Source organism: Panicum hallii, chromosome 7 (assembly GCF_002211085.1).
Source record: "Panicum hallii strain FIL2 chromosome 7, PHallii_v3.1, whole genome shotgun sequence".
Taxonomy (NCBI): Eukaryota; Viridiplantae; Streptophyta; class Magnoliopsida; order Poales; family Poaceae; genus Panicum; species Panicum hallii.
The window spans coordinates 41,154,938-41,178,707 of NC_038048.1; the positions used below are offsets into that span (position 1 = coordinate 41,154,938).

General features: G+C 50.4%; 5 protein-coding genes across 8 annotated transcripts; 2 read left to right on the forward strand and 3 right to left on the reverse strand.

Moving 5' to 3' along the window:
- Window positions 1–571: 571 nt before the first annotated feature.
- Window positions 572–2,480, forward strand: LOC112900134 (malate dehydrogenase, cytoplasmic-like). Its single transcript, XM_025968892.1, has 7 exons — window positions 572–730; window positions 866–1,024; window positions 1,103–1,278; window positions 1,373–1,650; window positions 1,763–1,898; window positions 1,984–2,095; window positions 2,172–2,480. Exons 1-7 carry the CDS (start codon window positions 622–624, stop codon window positions 2,267–2,269), a joined length of 1,068 nt encoding a protein of 355 aa, XP_025824677.1. The 5' UTR covers window positions 572–621; the 3' UTR covers window positions 2,270–2,480.
- A 16-nt stretch (window positions 2,481–2,496) lies between these two features.
- LOC112900132 (O-fucosyltransferase 29-like) lies at window positions 2,497–6,096 on the reverse strand. 2 transcript variants are annotated; one of them, XM_025968889.1, is made up of 9 exons: window positions 5,726–6,096; window positions 5,263–5,350; window positions 5,091–5,167; window positions 4,927–5,015; window positions 4,647–4,836; window positions 4,139–4,320; window positions 3,926–4,028; window positions 3,370–3,698; window positions 2,497–3,133 (listed from the first exon to the last, which is right to left on the reverse strand). In XM_025968889.1, the coding sequence occupies exons 1-9, from the start codon at window positions 5,930–5,932 to the stop codon at window positions 2,905–2,907; spliced, it is 1,494 nt and encodes a 497-aa protein (XP_025824674.1). In that variant the 5' UTR covers window positions 5,933–6,096; the 3' UTR covers window positions 2,497–2,904. The 2 variants fall into 2 exon arrangements, with proteins under 2 accessions (XP_025824674.1, XP_025824675.1); XM_025968890.1 differs by lacking the exon at window positions 5,726–6,096 and adding an exon at window positions 5,555–5,682 and having other exon boundaries at window positions 5,262–5,350.
- Window positions 6,097–7,949: 1,853 nt separating this feature from the next.
- Window positions 7,950–10,095, forward strand: LOC112900133 (squamosa promoter-binding-like protein 7). Its single transcript, XM_025968891.1, has 3 exons — window positions 7,950–8,458; window positions 8,630–8,761; window positions 9,519–10,095. The coding sequence occupies exons 1-3, from the start codon at window positions 7,950–7,952 to the stop codon at window positions 10,093–10,095; spliced, it is 1,218 nt and encodes a 405-aa protein (XP_025824676.1).
- A 6,405-nt stretch (window positions 10,096–16,500) lies between these two features.
- Window positions 16,501–17,157, reverse strand: LOC112901683. Its single transcript, XM_025970642.1, has 2 exons — window positions 17,053–17,157; window positions 16,501–16,925 (listed from the first exon to the last, which is right to left on the reverse strand). The coding sequence occupies exons 1-2, from the start codon at window positions 17,154–17,156 to the stop codon at window positions 16,616–16,618; spliced, it is 414 nt and encodes a 137-aa protein (XP_025826427.1). The 5' UTR covers window position 17,157; the 3' UTR covers window positions 16,501–16,615.
- A 3,478-nt stretch (window positions 17,158–20,635) lies between these two features.
- Window positions 20,636–23,768, reverse strand: LOC112898902 (probable plastid-lipid-associated protein 11, chloroplastic). Of its 3 annotated transcripts, XM_025967210.1 has the most exons (5): window positions 23,225–23,768; window positions 23,066–23,131; window positions 21,523–22,410; window positions 20,993–21,119; window positions 20,636–20,876 (listed from the first exon to the last, which is right to left on the reverse strand). In XM_025967210.1, exons 1-3 carry the CDS (start codon window positions 23,740–23,742, stop codon window positions 22,311–22,313), a joined length of 684 nt encoding a protein of 227 aa, XP_025822995.1. In that variant the 5' UTR covers window positions 23,743–23,768; the 3' UTR covers window positions 20,636–20,876; window positions 20,993–21,119; window positions 21,523–22,310. The 3 variants fall into 3 exon arrangements, with proteins under 3 accessions (XP_025822995.1, XP_025822996.1, XP_025822994.1); XM_025967211.1 differs by having other exon boundaries at window positions 20,993–22,410; window positions 23,243–23,768; XM_025967209.1 differs by having other exon boundaries at window positions 20,993–22,410.
- Window positions 23,769–23,770: the final 2 nt, after the last annotated feature.

Here is a 23,770-nt window from a genome sequence, read left to right on the forward strand (position 1 = left end):
TCTTATTGGCTAATGTTACCTGTTATGGGAATTCAGTTGGCAAGTCATATGAGGTATGGCTTCACAAGAAAAATTGTTTTAGCTTCAATAATTGATGAACCATTTTAAATAAAACGCTGTTGAAATTTATGTTCTCAAAGCACTTACAAAATTTCAACATAAATCTGAACCTGCATATAGAGAAACAAAAATGACAAGTCTTAGTAAAGAGTAGATTAGACTAACTAAAATAGTTTAGGGAGTAAAACAAACTTAAATTTTGTTTGGTGTTAAGCAGAGAAACAAAAATGACAAGTCTTAGTAAAGTGGACTTTAAAAAACATAAATAGTTATTTCAGTGCCTTGACACCTCCAACCTTTGATTTGGTATGAATCAACAGACTTTGTTCCTACGAGGTTGCTTCCCCTTTCCAACCATTATGCCAAACTTGGAATCAAGAAACTCCATTTCTTGCAGAATTCAGCATGGAATTTGAATCTGGGCCTTAGGCCTCAAAATGAACCAAAGTAAGGCATCAATGTATGGCCTACTTGGTGCTATTTTACGAGCTATCCCAACTCAAGCAGATCAAATTCATCGACCCACACAAGGAACGAGCGACGTTCCGAAAGTTCATCATCATGCTATCTAATTCTGTCCTCCAGAGGCTAGCAAGCTGGTGCCCGTGGCTTCTCAGAGATGAGCCGAAGCTGAAGCAGCCTGTCAAGGTTCTCGTCACCGGCGCCGCGGGTATGCGATTCAGAACTCGCAGGCTGAAACAATCAAACAACCGTTCCAATCTGCAAGCGTAGCAGTGAGTTACACTTCTGGATCGGAACTCTGAAGAACACAGCCTCATCGAACAGTCTGGACTGTACTCTGCAGGGCAGATCGGGTACGCCATTGTCTCCATGATCGCGAGGGGCCTGATGCTCGGGCCGGACCAGCCGGTGGTGCTCCACATGCTGGACATCCCGCGCATGGCGGACGCCCTGAACGGCGTCAGGATGGAGCTGGTCGATGCCGCCCTGCCTCTTCTCAGAGGTCCGTAGCCTGGCAGCCTGGCAGCTCCCGGTTCCCTTGCTGCGTTCAGTGTTCATCGTTTGTCCTCGTGCGTTGCAGGTGTCGTGGCGACGACCGACGAGGCCGAAGCGTTCCAGGGCGTTAACTTCGCCGTCCTGATCGGTGGATGGCCGAGGAAAGAAGGGATGGAGAGGAAGGACCTGATCGCCAAGAACGTCGCCATCTACAAGTCCCAGGCCTCGGCGCTGCAGCAGCATGCCGCGCCAAACTGCAAGGCATTGTAGAATTATAAGCGTTTACGAAAGGGTAAAAATTAAAATTGCCATCTTGATGAACTTTAACCCTGTCACGGCGCGGCGGGCTCTGCAGGTCCTGGTGGTGGCCAACCCTGCGAACACGAACGCGCTCATGCTGAAGGAGTTCGCGCCGGCGGTGCCCGCCAGGAACATCACCTGCCTGACGCGGCTCGACCACAACCGCGCCCTGGGCCAGATCGCCGAGAAGCTGGGCGTGCACGTCGGCGACGTCAGGAACGCCGTCGTGTGGGGGAACCACTCCTCCACGCAGTTCCCCGACGGCAGCCACGCCACGGCCAGGACCGAGCACGGGGAGAAGCCCGTCAGGGAGCTCGTCGCCGACGAGAAATGGTAATCGATTCCCGTGTCCTGATCAGGGGCCCAGCTTGGTCGTCAGGAAACACTGTTACATTGACTGCGGCTGTGACGATGCTTCCGGCTTCCCTGTGACTTGGCATCGCAGGTTGAGGGAGGAGTTCGTCGGCACCGTGCAGCAGCGCGGCGCGGCGGTAATCAAGGCGCGGAAGCAGTCGAGCTCGCTGTCCGCCGCCAGCGCGGCCTGCGACCACATGAGAGACTGGATCCTCGGCACGCCAAAGGTCCAAGACTTCTGCATTCTTCTCATCCTCCCTGGCTCGAATACTCTGAATTTTGCAGTAAGATGGAAGCGTTTTTGCTCTGCAGGGTATGTGGGTGTCCATGGGCGTGTACTCTGACGGGAGCTATGGCGTCCCAGAGGGCATCTTCTACTCGTTCCCGGTGACGTGCGAGAAGGGAGAGTGGTCTATCGTGCAGGGTGAGTTCCTATCTTTCTGCCAGGTTGATAGCACCGTCAGCGCCACTTTCCTGACATGATCTGTTCGTTGTTCCAGGCCTTCAGGTTGATGACTTTGCACGATCCAAGATGGAGCTTTCGGCGAACGAACTCGACGAAGAGAGGTCCATGGCTTACGAGTTTGTCAGCACTTAAAGAGATCGGTAGATCCCTTGTGTATACAGAATCAGAATGTAGACGAAAATGATCAGGAGCTTCGGACCATTGTTGCATAACCACCAATAAAACAGACAACAACGAAATGTAGCGTATCAATCACAAATACTGCTTTCGATAAACAATACTGGCCTGTCCTAGCTGATATATGACAATCGAGTAACAAGAACACACTGCAGTTATCTTCTAAGAGGAACAGAGTACAGTAATGACAAAATATGGGGGTAGCCAGTGTTATTGTTGTACTTGTCCATTTGCCCTGGGCAGATAATTGTAACTGCCCTGAGGCTTTACTTGGACAGAAGATCATGATACAGAGGCACACCATATTCAAAGAATCGATCATGTATTTATAAACAACAATTTACAGGCACGGCAGATCTCCAGTTGGAAAATCTCCTTCACGTGGCAGTTGCCATGCATCTCGTCTTTCATCTCTATCGCACCATGCCACCATGGCATCTATTTCTTGGTATATGCATCATGCATCCCTGTCATGTTGATCCCACCATGTTTCTTTCAGAGCAAATATATCTTTTCTCCCGTGCAGCAAGCGCAGGCACAACTAGTAGCATCCTCCTGTTGTCCACCGCATGTGCTGCCAAGCTTTCAGTTCATGTTGCCGATATGTTCCTAGGTTTTCTTAAGCAGATGCATGCCGATGGAAATTCATGGAAATCATCCTGTTTTGGTCTGATATCATCAGGTGCTCCCATAAGACCCCTCTGGACTTTCTGCACCTTCAGCGAAAACATATCCCAGCCCATCTGATTCCGTCTCTGAAACAGTACATTGAGTTTCTTTGCATTTGGGCGAATAGTTCTCTTGTGGCCCATGTATCGCCTACACATTTAATGGAGGGTTGAAGAAAGAAAATAGCATCTTAAAGAAAAGAATGAGCACGCATAGGAAACTACACATGATAAAAATCTACGGAGCATAACAAATTCTGTAAAGCATTACAAGATTAAGATAAAGAACTAACAAGACAAAGGTACATTGGCAGCGTGCATCTTCAGCCTCAAGACACCTTTTCCATTGCAAACCAATATATCTAAACAAAGGAGACGGGCACATACCTTCGGCCAGCTAAAACCTTGGCCATGTTTCCATTATTATTTGTAACGAAGACATCACTTTCATCACAAACAATGAAGTCAATTGCAGCCAGCCGTGAAGAAAAAGGAAGGAATGGTTTCAAATCATCCCCAGCAAGATCCTCCTTGGTGTAGTAATTTGGAAAGAGTTCCCTGAGAGGTTGGAGGGTTTCCTCTCCGCCATATATTTCTCCAGAAGCAACATACAGGATTGTATCGTTGCCAAAACCAAGAGCTCGGAGCATTAAACCAACTTCATGAGGAGTCAATGGGCATTTCCCCCTGCTGCGCTCATCCTCAGCACTCAACTCCTGTTATGAATCAATCTAAAATCAATTCATCATTCAAAACTTATATCAGGTGACACAAATCAGGCGACCATGATAGTATCAACTCTGGCACTTAGCATGGTGAATAAGTGATTGTCTCAGTCAATAACAATCAGAAGTAAAACTAAAAAAATAAATCTATGCAGATGGCAGGCTGGTATTTGGCAAACATATAATAGGGAAATCTCACCAAGTTTCAAGAGTCTTACAGGTAATGTATCCCACCGTTTCCTAATTTCACCCAGTTCTTTTCTTTCTTTTTCACCACCACCATAATAACAGCCAGAAAATGCAAGCATGTCTGGTTCAAACCTGAAGAATAAAGCAATTGTGACGTTTGGAAGTTTATATTTCCATGGTTGATCCTCATAACTTCCATTCCCAAAAAGCACATCGAATTAACATAAACAACTGGAGTTTACCTCAAGTGAACTGCAACATATCGTGGGCTCATGAGTCTCAGCTTATGAACAAGTTTCTGACCCAGAGTATGTATGGAATTTGCAAATCTTAATGCATGAAAATTTACTCGGCAACGTAGCTTTTGCAGATCTTCATCGAGCTCACTAGTGAGTCTATAATCAAATTTAGTTAATTGCAATGCCTGCAGAGATTAAAACTGTTGAGTCAATAGGAAAGTATGGCTTCTCTACAGTCACTTAGCAGTTGAGACATCCATTTGTGATGAATACACCTTTAACAAATATCTTCATAAAGAAACTATTAACATATTCTCATATCCAAACCCATGATGCAACCATGCACTAGATAAGCTACTCTATACTATGTATTTAACAGCCATCCAAAAGATTATATCACTACAAGGACAGTAAACTAAGAAGGAAAAAGAAGTAGCACACACTAGATCAATATCAAGACAATATGCAAGATAAGTTCCAGATCATTACGTTGGTTTATTATGTTACTTACTCGCCTTCGCATGAGTATTGGCAGAACTTCATCAATGTAAAACTCGGGCATTGATTTCCTAGGCGCTCGCATGGTCCACGGGAGTTTATCCATTGACAGCATCACTTCATAAGGGATCCTTTTAACAACGGTTACATCCTTTGATAGGTAGGAAATGAACCAGTCCACGTCAAAAATGTCTGAGAAGTCACTGCATACAACATATTCAATTTCAAGTTAAGCTGTTTTGTTAGGAGTAGCGAACTTTAGAAAACATCCTGTGATCCAGTTCTCAGCTCACCTTTCATCCTTCCAGAATGAGTGGTGGTCTAACTCAGGTACAACAAGTGTGGCATTCAAAATCCAGGCAACCACAACAGCATCTGTAATCTGCAAACTGAAGATCATATAGGTAACACAAGGGATGATAAAAGCAAATCAACCAGAAGTTGGAAGACAACTTACCCCTATGCGCTGCTGATTCAGCCCCCCGCTAGTAGCAATCAACAGGTAACCAGTGGAATTGTTCTCCGGCACAGCAGCTGAAAGACCATCATGGAAAATCACTCAGCGTTATTTTTTTTCTTTTCCACACTTTTAGTTCAAAAGGAGGAAGTGGCAGATTATACAAACTAACATCTGAAATTCGTGCTTCTCCCACTGCAACCATAGTAGATGCTGGAATACCTCGATTTCCAAATATCAATTGGTTCGTAGATTCTAACCTGCAAATTTTCAGGATTGTAAATAATCAATCGGCCATCACCAATATGGACATAGACGTAGCTAACACGCAGGATAGTAATGGTTGGATTTGCGAAATGTGGTAACTAGCAACACTTCAGGCACAGGCACCCAATATTTAGAATTTCAGATACGCTCGTAGCGAAACTTTATTTGCCAGAAAATATTAAATTGCTATCACTCACTTTCCTCAAATTGTTCCCAGCGATGTGACAAGTGTAGGTGTAGCCGTCCAGAGGCCAAAAACAAAGTCTCCTCTCTCTCACCTCTATCAGGTTACCACACACGAGAGACCACGCCGATACGAAATTCCGTGCAATTAGACTGTAGAACGGTGGAAATCCTAAATAAATTACCTGCTTGGATCGCCACCGGCTCCGGATCCGCGACCAGTCAGCGTCGGTGACCACGTGCCCCGTGAACAAGGACACGAACCCTAGAACGAACAGCGCGGTACCCAGGAATACTGGGGAAGGCGGCGCCTTCCGCGCGGCCCTCGGTGAGGAGGCGCCGCCGCCGCCGGAGTGGTGCGGCTTGGCTACCGGGTCAGGCTTCCTCCCCATGACGCGCCGCACCAGATCGTGCCCCCCAGACGGGCAGCTCTCGGCGTCCGACGCCCAGGCTCCGTTCAGGTTCGCCGCATGACGCGCAGCGCTAGATCGTGGAGGAGCCCGCGGAGGGCGCTTCCATGGCGACGGGAGGAGGAGGCAGGCAGGCGTGTGAACGGGACCGGGGTCTCGGGTGGTCCCGGGGAGTGGACACGAGCCGCAGGTGGGCTGAGTTTTACTCGTGGGCCGTCGACAGTTGGTCCACCACGTTGCGGCCGGCCTGTAAGAAGACACGGTTCTACATGGGCCTCCTCCCCTGTTCAACACGCCAGCGCCAGCCCCTGAATTCGGCCCACGCAGACACTGGGAGCGATGGGCCGCACAACGTGGCGCACGAGAGGCAAGACAATTGGCCCGGTGGGAGATGGTCATCGATTGGACGCTGGTTCAAGCAAGTCTCCGCCGACCGTCCTTGCGGGAGCACCAGTTTCCACGTGTCTACAGTGCCGTTACTGCCTCCTGCAAGTTGCGACGCGGTACGGCACGCCGCCCGTACCCTCGCCTCGCCGGGCGCGGAGGACAGCGCCGCTGTTTCCGATCATCGATGGCATCCATGTGGCTAGGCTCGTGACCCCTGCCACGGCTGGCGACCATAACAACCAGCAGGACAGGCCAGAGGCCTCGCGGTCGAGGCACAGGCACTGCAGCTAGCTGCGCCACCACCACGGCGGCCGGCCGGCCGGCCAACCCCCAGCCCGCCAGGCGCCAGAGCCACAGGCACAGCCGCACAGGCAGGCAGGGCTCACGCTAAACCTACCAGACCAGGCTCGACCGCTCGACCACCCCAAACGCCAGCGGCAATCATCCAGAGCGCCCCGTCTCGCGCGCCTGCCAGCGGGAATTGAAACGAGCGCTGCATGCATGCATGCATGCCTTGCCTGGCGCCCTGGTGGTGGCAGTAGAGGATACGAGCACGGCTTGCCAAGCACGTATGCGTACGTACAGCCGCAGGGGATTGCTGGGCTGGAAGCGGCCGAAACAGGGGTACCCCGTACGTATCTCCCCCCCGACGCCCAACACGGGGGTGCCATTCCCCCCAAACCGCAGACATACCCCCCGTTCCCCAGCCAATTGGGGCCTGGCCCGCGCTGTAGCGGACACTGACCACTGGACCGGGCCGTACGGGCCCGCGACGGCCGGCCCTGCTGCGTCTGCGTGCGCGTACGCCCCCGGCCTGCCCCGCGCGCCAGGCTTTTTTGCCCACCGCTCCCTCGCTGCGGCGCGGTCGCTGTGCGAAGCGCCCGTTGACAGGTGGGCCTTGTGAAGATTGGTCCCACTCCGCAGCGAGTACATCTGTTGCCGATTCGGTACGTGGCGTGCAAAATCTTTTGTGGCGTCCGGTTCCGGATATGGGATCTTGGCAGAGCCGTTCCTTTTCTAACCGCCACCGCGTTAGCCGTACTCTCAATGACAAATGGATCCCACCCTTGCGAGCCCACATGTCAGTGAAACAAATATGTTGCCTCGTGCGCCTTCCGGGTGAAGGAAGGAGCGGGGCGTATAGTCACACAGCGCGCAGCCTTAATGGGCGTGGCAGTGATGCCACGCACAGCAGCCGGCGGGGCCCGCCTCCGATTGAACTCATCAATGACACCCCTCCATGTGGCCGTGGCCCCGCGGTCACGAGCCCGCCTGTGGCCCCACGGCTCCTGCCGGCCTAGCTAGCTGTCTCGGTCCCTGACGGGAGATCCCACATGTCAGTACGGCGCGCTCGCTTCCCATCCCCGCTTCCCAGTGGCCTGCCTGCTCCTCCCCGGGATGCTCGCCTCGCTGCCCGGTTGCTTTATATGGGGGTGCCCACGCCAGTGCGGGTCGTAAACCTACCGGCTGTACTTGCAGCAGCAGCAGCAGCCGCCGCCGCCGCCGCCGCCGAAGCGATTCCACTTTGCCTCGCCGCACCGTCACAGCCGGCGGCAGAAGGAAACTTGTTGCGCGCGTGCGTGTCGTGACGACGACGCGGCGGGACGTAGCCATGGAAGGAATCGGCGGCGGGAGCGGGAGCAGGAGCGCGAGCGCGGCGCCGCCCTGGGATCTCGGCATGCACTGGGCGCCCACCGGCTCGTCGCCACCCTACCCGCAGCAGCCGCTCGTGGCGCGCCCGGGCGTCGGGGCCGCCAGCCACTACCACCAGCAGCAGCAGGAGCTGACCTGCCTCAAGCTGGGGAAGCGGCCCTGCTGCTGGGCCGGGGCCGCAGCCACCCCAGCGGCGCAGGCCGGTACTGCTGGCCTGCCGCCGCAGGTCCACGGCAATGGCGCCGCCGCCGCTGGTGGCGCGAGCGGGGCGGCGGCTGAGGGCAGGAGGAAGGAGAAGGCGGCCGCGGCCACGGCGGCAGCGCCGCGGTGCCAGGTGGAGGGGTGCCACGCGGAGCTGGCGGGCGCGAAGGACTACCACCGGCGGCACAAGGTGTGCGAGGCGCACTCCAAGGCGCCCCGGGTCGTCGTCCTCGGCGCCGAGCAGCGCTTCTGCCAGCAGTGCAGCCGGTCCGTACTACGTAGTACATTATTATCCCGCATGCCTGTACATACATACGTGTGCGAGCTTGTAGTATAGCAACTTTTAACTTTTTCTGATACGCACACGAGCTGAACTTCGCTCGTGTTTTTTTTCTCTCTCTCTCTCGGCGTATATACACGCTACGCTCCTACTTGCAGGTTCCACGCGGTGTCGGAGTTCGACGACGCGAAGCGGAGCTGCCGGCGGCGGCTGGCCGGGCACAACGAGCGGCGGCGGAAGAGCAACGCCAGCGAGGCCATGGCCAGGGGCGCCGCGCACCCGCACGGTACGTACGTCCTGTCCTAGCGTACGCACTCCCAATGCAGTAATTCTTGCGCCCAGGACGTGGAAGTTAAGTGACGCAGGGCGCCGGCAGTGGTAAAACCACGCGGTGCACGCCCAGTAGGTACAGGAGTGTACGCAGTCATAAAAAAAAACTTGGCAGTGTGGTAGGTGGTTTGATCCCGGGAGACATGGAGAGAGAGAGATGCTGCCAGCTGCCTGCTGGGCTCCTCGATCGGGATGTGCGACGTGCAAAGCCCGTTAGCGCACGGATTTTAACGTGCACCTGGCCGCTGCTGCGATGCCGGTGAGTGGGCTGGCTAGGCCGACCGTGCTATCATGGCTTAACAGGAGGACGCCACAGAGCGGTCGACGTTGCTGGCATCGGCCATAGCCGGCCGCGTCGCATTTGCCGGAGCTGCAGGCGGGCCGTGCGTCGTTTATACGTACGGGGTACTGCTACGTGGTGGTACGATACGGCTCTACTGCTGCAGCCTGTGCTTACTCTCCCCTCCTCCTTTGACAGTACCTGTCTGCGTCTTCAGTATAATCTTTTGAGAACTTTGGACATAGCTAACCCCAGGTTCAACGAATCCGCTCCTGGCTTAACTTTTGTGACAGCACATTAGACTTTTTTGTAACTCCTTGATTCGCGTATTCGTTGTGAACATGTAGCGTGCTCCCTACAGGGAAACACGATGCTGCATTTACTGGGATGTCACCACGGCCGGCCTCGCGTTCACTGACAAACGTGTGGTAACGTAGTACGTTACATGCCGCAGGATTCGGCCACGGCTTCCTGCCGCCGCGCGGCCTCCCGGCTGGTGCTCTCTCTCTTCTGTCATCGGCCAGAGGCGCGGGCGCCCCCTGGCTGGTCCCGGCGCCCGACATCTCCGCCCGCTCCAGCGCCGCGCTCGACGAGCTCATCGCCGAGAACCGCGCCGCGCTCCTCGCGTGGCAGTTCTTCGACCGCTCGGCGCCCAGCCGGCATCATCTCGCCCCTCCGTCGTCCGCGGGCCGCGCCCCGCCGCCCCCCGATCATCAGGCGCCCGGCTGGCCCAGCCCGCACCACCCCCACAACGGCGCTGGCGCTGGCGGCGGCGGCCGCTACTTCCACGCGGCGCCGGCCAGCGCGGGGCACACGACGCTGGACCTCATGCAGCTAGCGGCAGGGGCAGCTGCCACCACCGCGGCTCCCGCTGGCGCGCCGCCGTTCCGCCCCGTGCCGGAGCGGGTCGGGGCGGCCGCGAGGCCTCCCAGGACCAAGGACAATGGCGACGCCTCCGGGTGCAGCTCGGACGCTTGGGCGCCCGCGGGCGGAGGTGGAGCCCGCGCGCTGTGACATGCACGCTCACGCGGGCGCGGGCGGCTTCGGCCATTGCCCTTTGGCGGTCGCGTGCGTGCAATGAGCTTGAGGTGATTGCGTCTCGTCGTGTAGCGGCAGGTGGTGCGGTCGGTGACTCGGTGTGCTCCGCTCCATGTTCCCCGAGGGACGTGCAATCCAGTGTACTTCAGTCTTCAGCTCTGTGCATTGTGCTAGTGTAGGTCACTAGGTGTAGTGGTGGAAAATTGGCAATGGCGTCCAACTGGCTCTCTGAAGAACTGAATTTTACAGCAGCCTTTTTCTTCTTTTTCACCTAATCACCACGAGAGACGAAATGGTGCGGCACCTTGGGTCTCCTTGAGCTTTTATGCCAGGGACTCAGGGAGGGGAAACCAGATGAATGATTTTGGCTGGGGGAACCAAGATCTTACACCGTACGCTGATCTGGGACGCCTAGCCACCGATCAGGATTAAGGAGTCGCTCACGTGACTCTATCGCGCCGTGGCATGGCAGAGAAGAACGGAGGGCACAGAGCGCGAACAGAGGGACTCCATGGTGAGCCGTGGCTCGGCTCCATGTTCCCCAAGCAATCCAATGTACTTCAGCTAGTGGTAATGGCGTTTGCGTTTCATTCCGAGGCGCTATGAACCACTGAATGTTACTGGTATTGGTACCAGGAAAGTCACTTGGTCATGACAGTTATAGCGAAACTGAAAGCTGACTGATGTTATGTCTGTAACTGGATGGAGCAACAATAATATGCTCTCCCCTGTGTGAAACTTGTAAATTTAGGCCTGTTTGGATATGCTAAAATTAAGCGCTAAACTTTAAGTATCTATTAGCATTAATACTTTTGCTAAAATTGTTTAGTGTTAGCAAAAAGTTTAGCCCATCCCATTAGCACTCCTGTTTGGAAAAACTAGTACTAATGTTTAGCACTTGTGGGTATTAGTACGTGGATCCAAATATACCCTTAACGCCGCTATTTTCTCTCTGTCCGGTGAACACTATTGACGAAATGGTGCCGCTCCTGGGTCTCCTTGAGTCTGAGACCAGGGGCACAAGGATATGGGGAGCGTAGCCATTGGCCAGGGGATTCAGGAAGTCGCTCATATGACCGTATCCATCCCTGTATCGCACCGTGGCAAGGCAGAGAACAGAGAGCATAAATCATCGTATCATCATCTTACTGTTATTAATTTGAGGTGTTTTTTAAAGCCTCCACGTGAAGCCACCTAGAATCCTAAGTGGATATTTTAAAAAATTAAGAAATTCTAAAAATTCTCACAAAAATTAAAAACATCTTCCCATCAATTCGACAACTCCAATCATAATAGTATTGGATCTGTTATATTTCTTAATAAATTACCCACCTCTGCCTTTATGAAAATAGACTAAAATAATTCCCTAAATATATATCTAAATTACACACCTCTACTATTATAAAAAAAATCAAAATTAACCTCTAGTCTTCGTGTAAATTACCCACCTATGCCATTATAAAAATAAAACAAACAACCCCCTTAATTTCCATATAAATTATGCAATTATATCATTATTAAAAGTTAAAGTAACCCCTAAATCTGAATTTAAATTATATAATTAGAATAAAATATTAAAGTGCACCAATATAAAATTCTAAATTACTATTTCTATCACTATTAATATATTATTTATTTATATAAAAATACTACCCATGATAAGTGTCACCATATATTCATGTATGATGGAAGATATAAAAATAACAATTCATAAATAAATAATTCAATTAAATATATATCAAACACACATGGAGGTGTGATGCAAAATAAAATCTATTGCAACTAGATAATTATAAATATGTATTTTAGAGTATGTGTTAGAATATTTAGTAGATAAAAGAGTGCGTGAGATAGATAATTATAATTATTAGCTGTAAGTCTTATTTTTATATTAATTCTAATTAGTCTTGTGCTCCCGCACGGGTTGATAGGCTAGCATATGCAGTCAGTATGAGAGACTTAAGCAAGTCTTCGAGTGGGGCGGCCGAATCCATTGTTGTTATACAAGCTGATACTCCTACTATCTATTTGCCTCTTTATGCCTTGAGTTCGTTTCACAAAGTGTCCAACCAAACAAGTGATTTGAGGAGCATTATCTATAAACCATTAAATATCTAAATCTGTTGCGGGTGTGGACGACTCTAATGTGGCATGGCATGTGCATGTCCTCGTGTCTACAACGAACTAATGTTGGAATAATGTAAATGGTTATATTAGCAGTGTAAAATCCATATGGCCATTCTATGCGTGGACCGCAGCCCACCCACGTGGACTGGGCTAGGATTTGATGCAAACCAGGCCTATGTTGTCCAGGACATGGACATCCCAACAAGGGAGTTAGTGAAGGGAGGTGATGATATGGGAAAGAAAGAGGGAAGTGCCATGGTACATTATCTCCACTCACTAATATAAGTTATTTATAACACTGATTTATTCTATTAAGGTAAAAGTTTAACTAATAACTTTTATGGAAAATATAATATCTGAAATTAGAGGTATTGTATGTTATGAACGTACTTCCCCCCCTGAAGATATGAAGAATCTAGTAACATCAATCTTACATGACCAATCCATCTAATTCTTTATGTGTTGATGGTCAGAGTTTCTTTCTTTTACTAATTGGAATCCTGAAACGATCTATTTATACTTAGGATCAGTACGTGGAAGTCTCGGTTTGGAGTACATGTACACAAATTGTTTATGTGCTTACAATATTATCTCACTCTATAAACCCGATATGAAAATCACTATTCGAGTTCATATCCATTTGGAAAAAAAATGGTTAGAATCGGATTATCCAGAAGAACGGGAGCACTACACAATTTCTGGTAGCTAGGAAACTAACTTATTAACAGATCTAAAAGAGCATGCGTTATGCTAATTAATACGTGAGTGGATGACACAATCGATAGGTAAAAAGGGATCAGGACAAGAGATATTCCTTCTTTTCGTAGGGCTCACAGGAACGGAAAACCACGCTAGTGTAGGCGTGTAGCCCGTAGTACACTAAGCTTAGTATGCTAATTCTGGGCTCATCAGCAGTTAGCACGCGACCTAAGCTTAAAGAACTTGCCGTTACAAGAGGTGTACATACTGATAGCAGCGCACTATGATTGTGTCAGATCGAAGTACCACTACAATGTGAGTGACTAACAAGCGACGTGACAGCAACCAACCTCGCTAGACAATCTAATCACTCCCAGACACTCGGCAAAGCCTAGATTACACTCAGCAAAGGCTTTGCCGAGTGTAATACTCGGCAAAGGGCACTCGGCAGCAATTTCGTCGGCAAAGACGTCTTTGCCGAGTGTTTTAATATGACACAATGATTTCAAATCAAAAAGTTATCAACTACAAACTTTCATAACTTTTCGAGATCTACAACTTTAATTTTGATGGTTTTTCCATTCGAGGTCATTTGCAAAATTCGAATTTTAAATTTTCTATATTCAGATGTAGTTTTTATTGACAAGATGACTTCAAATTAAAATGTTGCCAACTGTAAAATCTTATAACTTCTCAAGATCTACAAAGTTTATTTTGGTTGTTTTGTCATTTCTTCATCTGACATGATAATTCTAATATTGTTCACAAATCTTATATATCTCTCTTCTAGTTTCATAAACTACGAGAGAGATATATATGTTTTGTGAATAAATATATATTTATTTTGTCAAATGAAGAAATGTCCAAAATAAGAATTGTGCATCTTGATGAGTTATACAACTTTGTAGTTGAAAATATTTTTATTTGAATTAATTTACTACTTCAAAATATGATTTGAAAATTATCTTTGCCGAGTGTCTAAAAAAGGCACTCGGCAAAGAACTTCTTTGCCGAGTGTCCAAATAAGGTACTTGGCAAAGACCGGCACTCGGCAAAGAACCTCTTTGCCGAGTGTCCGAGAAAAAATACTCGGCAAAATATTTAACACTCGGTAAAGATCTTTTTTTCGGTAGTGAAATAATTCGATCTGGCTTAGCACGATCCTAAGCTTTTCCAGAAAAAAAGCACTTTTGAGTACTGGCAGAACACAAGGCCCCAAACGGAGACCATGACTCGATGTCTCTCTTCAATTCTTACCCGTAGGAAGTTTAAGCATCACGCCTCAACGAAGGAATGGCCGTCACTATTCATTAAATGTTATAAAATGCTTAACGCTGAACTCAAATCCTGCACCACACAATACTCCCTCCATTCTCATGATCAACACTGTATTAGACCAAACGATCTCAAGATTTACTGCATAAATCAATCGAATAATTTGAAACAATTGGATCATTTAACCGGTTTCTGTGAACTGATTCCAGTCAAACAATTCCTGCAAACTTACCCACGCGCGCGCGCATGCAGCTCCTACGGCAGCTGTGCGAGACTATTACCCACAATGAATACTCACTGGTGACCACTGACGAGGCTATGTACACGAGCAAGTATGCGCCTATCTAGCCATAGCTACATATGGTGCTCTGCTAGCTACCCGCATGGCAGCGGGCAGTGGCAGAGGCCGGCCGGCCAGGGGAGGAAGAAAGAACAAGGCAGGAACGGCCGGCCGGGGGAGGAGCTGAGCACTGCAAGGGAAACTTAACCCCCAGTGGCCAGACCACATTGAATGAGCATGTGAGCGTGCCACTTGAGTTAGCAAGGACACATCACCTCCGTGCATGCATTCACACACCACAGTACAGTGTGGAGTTACTAGCTCCAAGGCTCAGCTCGTACTGGTAGGGATATATAGGAATAAAAAAGGTCGATTCAATTCTCTTCAATGCAATACCGGCCCTGCGATGCATTGCGTCGGGCCCGGCTGGCCAGGTTCCATCCGATTCTCCTGGAGGTACGGTAGATGTGATCCTTATCCATTTATCATTTGAGGTAGCAACAGCTTTATCAAGTAGTGTATATAGTCTATGCAGTTCAAGCGTTTTAATCAGAAGCAAGCATATATATGTATGTAACTATATCTAGCCCGCTGCTAGCTCTCAAATTAAAGAGTGATCAGCAAGATAGTATTAGGAGTACTTGGTTTGTACCTACAGGCAAAGCAGCAAGCAAGCAAGCAGCTGGGAAGAAATGCTCTCCCCGGAGGAAGACGAGCTGGAGAAAGAAACCTAGCTAGCTACAAAGGCCACACTGTCTGGTCTTTTTTGCTACATGACACCTAAAAAGGGCCAGGCGTAGTACAGGTGCACGGTAGGGCCGCTGCCGCTGCGACTACTGTGGGCGAGCACAGCTACCTCGCTCTGGTCCTGGTGGCCATCGATCAGCTGCTGCGTGCCTCGATCGCCATTAACCGTACCCCCGGCGTCCCCTAATCCTCGCTCCTTTCCAAAATAAAGCTCGTCCTACTGTTCACCCCAGCAGCAGATCTGAACCCTCTAGTACCCTGGAATCAACAGGCAACGAGGCAGCAGGCAGGCAGCAACACTGATCAACGAGCATATTCTACACCGACCGTTCGTTACCAAGGTAATCGTCGCGTTTTCGTACTAATTCTTTTCCGCTTAACGAGGAGAGAAGCTTATTAGTTTTAGGACTCTGAAGGATCAGAGCACACGCACACACACACGCATACGCACACACACACAGCTTTTCTTTCACGGTGGGCATGCGGCAGCGCATCGTTTGGTTCGTTGCGCCCAGAAAGATTTGCCATCGGATCGAGGCATGGCAGAGGATGCTAGAACTCGATCGGCCACAAGTGGAGGAGCCGGCTCGGGCTTGAGGTCTGTGGAGCATGTCCTTGTCGGCCACTACGTTCTCCGCGCGTACGGATCGTTGACCCCTACATCAACATGGCTCGGCTTGGCAGCATGCAACGTGATGGCCACAGCCCGGCCTCCTCCTTGAGTTCCCCAAATCACATGGTACGATCGATCCGGAGAGCAACTAGTATCTCGCTAGCTAGTAGTACATGCATGCCTGATGTGTACTGCTCCCTAGAAATTCCTATCTTTTTTCTTAGCAGTTCATGCTGCTTTCTAGATAGTGAGAACGGAGAAGACCCGGGCGAAGAACTACATGCGGTCAAACGCATGGATGCTCAAAGCCTTAAACTCCCAAACAAAGCAAAAGCAATGCCAATTCAACCAAGAGTTTGTGTGGTGCATGTAAGACGGTTAAGATCGATCGATGGTTATGCTAGCGTACTTCTAAATGTGAAACCATGCAATAATATGATTAACTAATAATAACAACGGTAGCTTGAAGCTGAAAGGAACAAGAGAACAACTATATATATATAGAGAGAGAGAATATAGATAAGAAACTGGCTAACAACCATTCCTAATCCAAGCAAACATACATATACAAAAGCACATAGTATGTACACACACATCAGGCCAGCTAACTCGCTCGGTTACTAGGTCATATATATAACTACTCGCTAGTCGTACTTAATACTGCCGGGTCCGTCGCGATCTAGTATTAGCTAGAATCTTCACGATGGTAGACTTCATCACCAAGGCCCATGACCTAGCTAGCTACAGCTAGTCAACTAACACAAGACGTCCTTGAGCAGCTTGTACCTGCGGCCGGCCGCCCTGGTCGTCGTCGCCCGCCGCCCGGGCGCCTCGTCCTGCTGGTGCTGGTGGTCGCCGCCGCCCGGCTGCTTGCCGCCGCGGCCGCCGCCGCCGCCGGAGCTCGTGGTGGACGACGACTCCTGGCTGCTGCCCGCGGCGTGCTGCTTCCCGGCCGCGGACGACGACCACCTCGCCTTCCCGGCAGCCACGTCGCTGAGGCACCAGTCGCACGTGTCGGAGCCGGCCGAGGCCGGCGCGCCGTCGCCGTAGTAGTTGGTGCAGTACCTGCATGTCGCCATGGCATGCACCGTCAGTAGCTAGTATCGAGTATTATGAAGAGATGGAGCTGGGGAAGAGGAAGAGCTGAGGTTGGGAGCATGCATGCAGAGAGAATATATATGTATATACGTACGAGTGCTGGAAGCGGTGGCGGCAGCGCGCGCAGCGGAAGAGCTTCTCGGGGAAGCCGACGTCGCCGCACATGGAGCAGACGGTGGCGGCGGCGGCACCAGCCATGGAGACAGACCCGCGGAGGAGGAAGCGAGACTGCGAGAGGGAGAGACAGACGAGGAGAGGCTAGGAGAGGAGAGGAGGATGGGAAGGGGGGAGTAGAGTAGTGATATGGAAAGGCAGGCAGGAGGAGAGGGGTCGGCGTTAAATATGAGAGAGAGAGAGAGATGGGGAGGCGTACGTGCATGTAAATAAAGAAAGGAAAAGAGGGGAGAGAGGCCGGGGCGGGGCCGCACAGGAGGCACGCGACACGACAACCTTAATCCAGCGGCCGGCGAAGGGTGGAGGAGGACGACGACGCGCCGAGCCGATCGATCTCGAAGCGGCCCGGTCGGGATAGAATATCTTGGTCCGTCGCCGCCGCCGGTTCCGCTGATCTGTGTCTCCAAGTCGGCGCTTCGCTTGCAGGCAAACCCTCGAGAAGAAACGATAGATCGTGTGCACCCATCGATGAACCTGATGCGCGAAACGTACGGTGGTGGAGCTGAAAGGCTTTTTTTTTTTTGTGAAAGGAAACATTCGATTTGGGGAAGATGGGAGAACTACTGAACGGCGAGGAACAGGCGATCGGTCAGTGCATGATGCACGAAACGTTCAGTCGATGACTGCTAATCGCCCAAGTCTGCGCTAGCTGAACCGTGCACGGCGGCGCCGCCGCACGTACGTACGTACGTGCGCACGATGGCCTGCGAATATTATAGCGCGATCGATCGAGCGGCAAATTGAAGTGACGCTTTCGCTCAAGCTATCGCTAGACCGACATGGAGATGAATAATGAAAGATAACGCACCGATCGCCTGATCCTGATTATATTAGCAAAAGATCCTTCGATCTATTGGAGACGAAAGCGTACGTACTAACATAACCTATTCTACTCGACTTTTTTCCTGTGGATCGATCGATCGGATCTCATCATCTGACGGGTCATAGAATATCCATGTATATTAATCCATTGCTGCGGCGGCTACTACTAGCTGTGTGCGCCGCCGCGCCGTCGGGTTTTCCATGCCCACCCAGTGCCCAGGAAAGATGGCCGTGCCGTGCCGTGCCGTGGCATGTTTCCGGACGGAGCCAGGCAGCCAGCCGACGCCCCAGCTATGTGCGCCTGTAGTACGTGCTGCTGCTACTACCGGCAGCTCAGAAGGTCTCGCTCGTTGTATTGTAGCTCCGTCACCGCTCGCGGTCACACTCGCGTGACAGCAGCGACGTGGGCACATGAACGATGGTGCCGCGCGCATCGATCCTGATGTTACACACAGGCGGAGCAGCATGCAGCGCTACTAGCAGCAGGGCGTATGAGTACGCGTCGGCCACACGATGCCACGTGCATAAGGCCATAGAGCCAGGTAGGACAGACGATCGATATAATGCACTGGGAGATGAGGCAGGCGCTGCTAGCTACTACTCGACAAGCAAGCACGTACGCGCCGCGATGAGAGACACGGTACCGGTACTGTTGTGCATGCTGTACTACGCACTTGCGTATGGCATTATTGGCATCCTCTGCTACCCTGCTAGGGCCCCCCATATATAGGCCTCGATCGTCCATCTTGATGTGTATCGATCGCTGCTTGGCTCAAGGCCGACCTTCATCAAAGTTTCAAGTACTGCCCAACACAGGATGTCGTCATACCTCCTTCCTGCCTCATCAAAGAGCGCCGAAACCTATTCTGGTCTAGAAGAGGGTTAAAACCTAGTGCTCTAATGGTTAAAACCTAGCGCTCGCTCACCCGGTAGAAGATGCCAGGGAGGATTTGATCGGTAGCCCGTAGCTAGCCGGCAGGCAACATACAGGTGCATGTTACTGGTTTCTTCACAGAAGAAGCTTGCGCTGCACGCTCAGCATCCGGTCCCCCTGACATGGCATGCTCCGGTAGATGAGGCGGCGATCCTCTGGCGAAGGTGAGCCGAGACCCTGCGCGCAGGCATGCACGCGCAACTACTGGGGGAAGGGGAACGCGAGAGCACAGCCAGACAACCATCAGGGAGCAAACGGTCGCCATGGGCAGGCGATCAAGGACTGTGACCAAGCAGCGTGCGGCCATGATGGTGTCGACGGAAAAAAGGCGGTGAGGCGGGGTCAGCCCAAAGGCGGACGGACATGGGGCGGGCGGGAACGCCGGGGAAAGTTGCTGTACGTGCGCAAGTACCAGGACCGCCGCTGTCGCCTGGCCCGGCCCGTTCCCAACCACAATAAACAACAGCAGGCGACGAGGGAGGAGGAACGAAAAGGAGGCGGGCGGCGATCATATCGCCGCGGACCGGGCTGGCTCGATCATCGGCGACGGATGGCGAGCATGGGGCCATGCCATGGCATCTCCGCGCCCGCGCCCGCGCCCTGCCCTTGCCAAGCCAACCCCCGCAGCGCGCCGGCTGGGATTTCCCTTTCTTGGGTGCTACGACAGCCGCGCCGCGACGGAACCATCGCGCGCCCGCTGGCGGCCGGCCGGCCAGAGCCAGCCGCTGCGCCCAGCCTAGCCTAAGCCTAGTACAGGTCGATCTCGGTGCCGGGATCCGCGGCTGCGGCTGCCACTGTCGCCGCTAAGGATGCCATCCCGGCCCCCTGCTCCGGAGCAGGCGGCACCGCGCTCCTCTGCCGGCCGGACCGGCCGCTGGGCTCATCGGCTCGGGCCGTGCGCGGGCGACCAGCAGCCGTACGCTTGGTCCAGGAGCCTAGCTAGCGGCCGCGCCTGCCGCGACGCCACCTGCTAGCGGATAACTTTGCCGACTAAGGGTGCACTGCACTGCCTTTAAAGTAGCGTGTCCAAGGAACCACGAGCAGAACTGAACATCAAGATTCAAGACCCCTGGGCTAGCATGAATAATTCAATGACACTGGAATGCTGAGATCTTGTTTTATGAGCTGGACTACATGGCCTTGTGGATCGGAGCCATTATATTTATGCTAGTCAGGGCACCTAAGGGTAGGGAGCTTGAATTTCGGCTTCGCAGACCTTTGTGCAAGTTTATGATCGTTCAGACTCGAGTATACTGGTTTGAGAGATCTCAGCAGTCCTGAGTGATGTAATTTTGTCAGCATCAAATTCAAAGCCATCCTGAAGGTTTACATCAGCCTATTTGTGTGATATGCACTAAAATGGACGAGTCACCAACTAACAGCCTCGACTTATCAGCATAAATTAAGAGACTACTAAACCCAGTTGCAAAGGTATGTTGATATGGACACCGTCGTGGTCTAAGAGGTACACTTTTGACCACTAATGTAGTAATGTGTAAGTTGTTAACAAAATGCTATGTTTATATGGAAGTACCTTTCGTCACAATCTAGTGATTCCGATTTCATATGTTGATGCTATATTATTTTCTGCATATTAATGGTCAAAGCAAAAAAGAATGTATGATAGATACAGGTTCCAAGACGAATTAGATTTGCAGTCCAGCATAACAATCTATCTATTATTAGGTGTCACTTGAAGGTTAATTATCTAGCCATGAGCAGATCATGAATGATTGATCAACATCAATGAGTAATCATGTCAGTATTTGCAATTATTTTTCGTGGAAAGGTATGCTAACCTGGGTGATTACAATGTAGAGTTGAAGTATAAAATGTGTATCAGTATCCATAGAACACCAGAGTTGTTGATCATCCGGACATTAGCACTTGGTCAGGGCCATGGAGGGGTCCGATTCCGGAACGAAAGCCACCGTCTTCTAATCTTTGATTGAAATGGCTCCAGGCTGCAGTGCTTGGTAGGCCCAGCTCTGGCAAAATAAATAGTTCTTAATTATATGATTAATCCCAGACCTAACCGAACATACCAAAACAATTGCCGTGATGGACCTCGAGCAACTGATGAGCCAGCGAATAAGCATGTTACCTTTCTGCACAATACCGAACACTACACAGTACAGAATATGCTGCAACACTAAATAGCCTGGCCCGGGGGTCATGGTCCAACCTGTCCTCCGAAACCCTCCCAATGCTGTGCGACTGCGACTCAGAACCTGCAAATAGCGGAAACAGCATCAACAAAACCCACTTTATTAGTACAAGAGGGGTGACCGCCAGAATAGATAATTGAAATAAGCTGTTGAAAACAAAGGTGGTTGTTCAGTCCAACAGTAGGAGAAAACTTGAAGCATTTTGCACCAGTAGTTCTGATGATCTGACCTCAAATATCATATAGCGGTGATGTTCAGTCGATCCATTGCATAACAGACCTATTCCCTGACTTATCTATAAACTAGAAACAGGACATCCAGGCTGAAAAAAGTTTACTTCTGATGAATAGCAGAGAACCTCACAAAAAAATTACTTCTGTAGAGCAGAGTATTCACAAATACAGAAATGACCAAATAAAGTTAGTCACGGAAATAAAAACAGAAATGGTAAATCGATTTCTCTCACCACTGCACTGCACATGCCATTTGGACTCCACAGGTACAACACTTGAACATGAAGTCCAAGACCGGCAGTATGATCCCCTGACTGGCAGAGATATAGTAAAAAAATAATTGCATCTGAGACACACTTCTACAATTAGTTGTCGAATGGTAAGTGGTTACAGATCCTGAATCTTATATTTCAACATTAGATTTGCTACTTTTCCCAAAGCAAAGTTGGGTTTCAAGAAAGCAATGCTGCTGTTACTACCCTTACATAGATGATTGTATTCATTGACCTGATTGCATGAGAGCATACGTCACATGCACAAAGCCACCAATTAGAGCTACTGTGTACCCAGTAGTTTTAAGCTAAAGCCAACAAGCAAAGTAACACTAGCAAAATAAACTGCAATCGTCCATAAGTCCATCATGGCTGGGCCATAGCAATGCAATACCAAGTTCAACAAGTAGAAGCGTGGTGGATCCTTCTTTACCATTTCATTATGCATTCAAAGTACTTTAGAGCCTGATCCACAGCATCATCAAGTCAAAGCAGCTAATATACTTGAGCAAGTTGGTGTTCTTTCACATAGGAAAACATATACGGACAATATCAACTTCCTTTATCAATTTCTTTGGAGAATATCTTACAGCGAGTACAGCATGTATCGGACTTACCACATAGTATCCGTAGAACAAAACAATGTACAGGAAAAGAAACGGCATAGTAAAATGTGAAGTCTATGCTAGATTGCTAGGAAAGCATAAGGTTCTCCAAATGTTCTTTTGGTCAGCTTTGAACTTCAGACACTATCCATCCCAAGAATATGGAGCGCGATCAACTACTAAATAGTCCCCTCTTATGTCCTTGGCGACCCGTATGTCATCATCCAAATAGACAGTGTCAAACCTGAAAGTTGGGATAATGATTCAAGAAAAAAATTGAAAAGAACTGAAAAACTAAAAAATGTTTAGTACAGATGTTCCGCTTTTCTAGCTTTGCAGGAACCCTGCTTGATGAAACTACCAGCACCAAGTAGAAAGCTAACATTATAAAACATTTAGCCTTTCACTAGTCAGGACATATTTTTGCATTTTTACCCAAGCACTGTCTGAAGAAATCAGATTGGGTATTAAAGGCGCTTAAGCGTTTACTCCAGCCCAACTTAATATATAAGCAGGGAATTTTTCTTATGGTGGATCAAGGACAAACTGAGTTTGTCTGAGAAGCCAAAGTAAACAAAACAAGAGCAAAAATGAGGACCTAACAAGACAGGAATTCTTTTGCCACATCTAGTACCAAGAAGGGATAGCAGCATTGCTAAGTTTAGCTGTTACAATGATTCAGGGAGGAGCCTATGCACCTTTTTTTTTTCAATCTCCCGCTCAGTTCAATCGATATGCCTGCAAAATTCCTTTTGATGTACACGATTTCTTTGAATGGCGGTGTACACGGTCTTAAGTTTCTCAAGTTGCTGTACTTGCATTATTGCTCTAGTTCCTATGCAATAAAATGATTCCATCGCAACCAAAATGATTCAAGTCGACGAACATGCTGCACTCACCATCCTTTCCCAAATGGTGGAAAAGGTACCTCCCAGTTGCTTCCTCTCAGCACAGCGCGTGTGAACCTAGAACAAGCACATCAACATTACACAGTAAAATGCTCATCAGTCGATCCAATTACGACCAGGCGATCAGACAAATGCTATGTGGTAACGAACCAGCATAAAAAAACCTGCCTAAAATTGACTCGCTGGGGCGGCTGGACCTCGATGTCGCCATTGACGACAAATGCGCCTGAGGGCGGAAAGGTGATGACGTTGTTGAGCGCGCCGCCGGGGACATCGATGACCTGGAGCACGTCGCCGGCGGCGGTGCGGAAGAAGGGGGCGTTGCGCACGATGAAGAGCTGCTCCTGCTCGGTGGTCCATAGCAGGCGCCAGGTCCCGGAGAGCTTGGCGGCGTCGGAGACGGTGTCCACGCCGGGGGATACCGCGGCGAGCGCGTCGATGCAGGAGACGATGTCGGCGAGGCGAGCGGGATCGGACTGTGTCTGGAGGCCACGGCCCTGGTCGGCGATGAGGCGGAGGAGTTCGGCCTTCGCCGGTGGCGGGCGGGCGGGGAAGAGTCCGCGGAGGAAGGCGGCGGCGGAGGGCGGTTTGGGCGCGAGGCGGTGGCGAGCGCGGGGAATCGGTGGTGCGAAGGTTTTGGGGACCGCTTGGGAGAGGAGTGGCGCCATCAGCGAAGGAAGATTTGGTTCGGGACTT

Excerpts from the sequence above, each read along its gene's own strand:
- LOC112901683 (XM_025970642.1), bottom strand. The coding sequence starts at position 17,156 with ATGGCTGGTGCCGCCGCCGCCACCGTCTGCTCCATGTGCGGCGACGTC. Across the intron at positions 16,926-17,052 it reads CGCCACCGCTTCCAGCACTC|GTACTGCACCAACTACTACG; the intron begins GTACGTATATAC and ends GGCGACATGCAG.
- LOC112900134 (XM_025968892.1), top strand. The coding sequence starts at position 622 with ATGCTATCTAATTCTGTCCTCCAGAGGCTAGCAAGCTGGTGCCCGTGG. Across the intron at positions 1,025-1,102 it reads CGCCCTGCCTCTTCTCAGAG|GTGTCGTGGCGACGACCGAC; the intron begins GTCCGTAGCCTG and ends CGTGCGTTGCAG. Across the intron at positions 2,096-2,171 it reads AGAGTGGTCTATCGTGCAGG|GCCTTCAGGTTGATGACTTT; the intron begins GTGAGTTCCTAT and ends TCGTTGTTCCAG.
- LOC112900132 (XM_025968889.1), bottom strand. The coding sequence starts at position 5,932 with ATGGGGAGGAAGCCTGACCCGGTAGCCAAGCCGCACCACTCCGGCGGC. Across the intron at positions 3,699-3,925 it reads AACGGTGGGATACATTACCT|GAGTTGAGTGCTGAGGATGA; the intron begins GTAAGACTCTTG and ends GATTCATAACAG. Across the intron at positions 3,134-3,369 it reads AAGGTTTTAGCTGGCCGAAG|GCGATACATGGGCCACAAGA; the intron begins GTATGTGCCCGT and ends TTAAATGTGTAG.
- LOC112900133 (XM_025968891.1), top strand. The coding sequence starts at position 7,950 with ATGGAAGGAATCGGCGGCGGGAGCGGGAGCAGGAGCGCGAGCGCGGCG. Across the intron at positions 8,459-8,629 it reads TTCTGCCAGCAGTGCAGCCG|GTTCCACGCGGTGTCGGAGT; the intron begins GTCCGTACTACG and ends TCCTACTTGCAG. Across the intron at positions 8,762-9,518 it reads GCCGCGCACCCGCACGGTAC|TACGTTACATGCCGCAGGAT; the intron begins GTACGTCCTGTC and ends GTGGTAACGTAG.
- LOC112898902 (XM_025967210.1), bottom strand. The coding sequence starts at position 23,742 with ATGGCGCCACTCCTCTCCCAAGCGGTCCCCAAAACCTTCGCACCACCG. Across the intron at positions 23,132-23,224 it reads AGGCAGGTTTTTTTATGCTG|GTTCACACGCGCTGTGCTGA; the intron begins GTTCGTTACCAC and ends TGCTTGTTCTAG. Across the intron at positions 22,411-23,065 it reads CCACCATTTGGGAAAGGATG|GTTTGACACTGTCTATTTGG; the intron begins GTGAGTGCAGCA and ends CCCAACTTTCAG.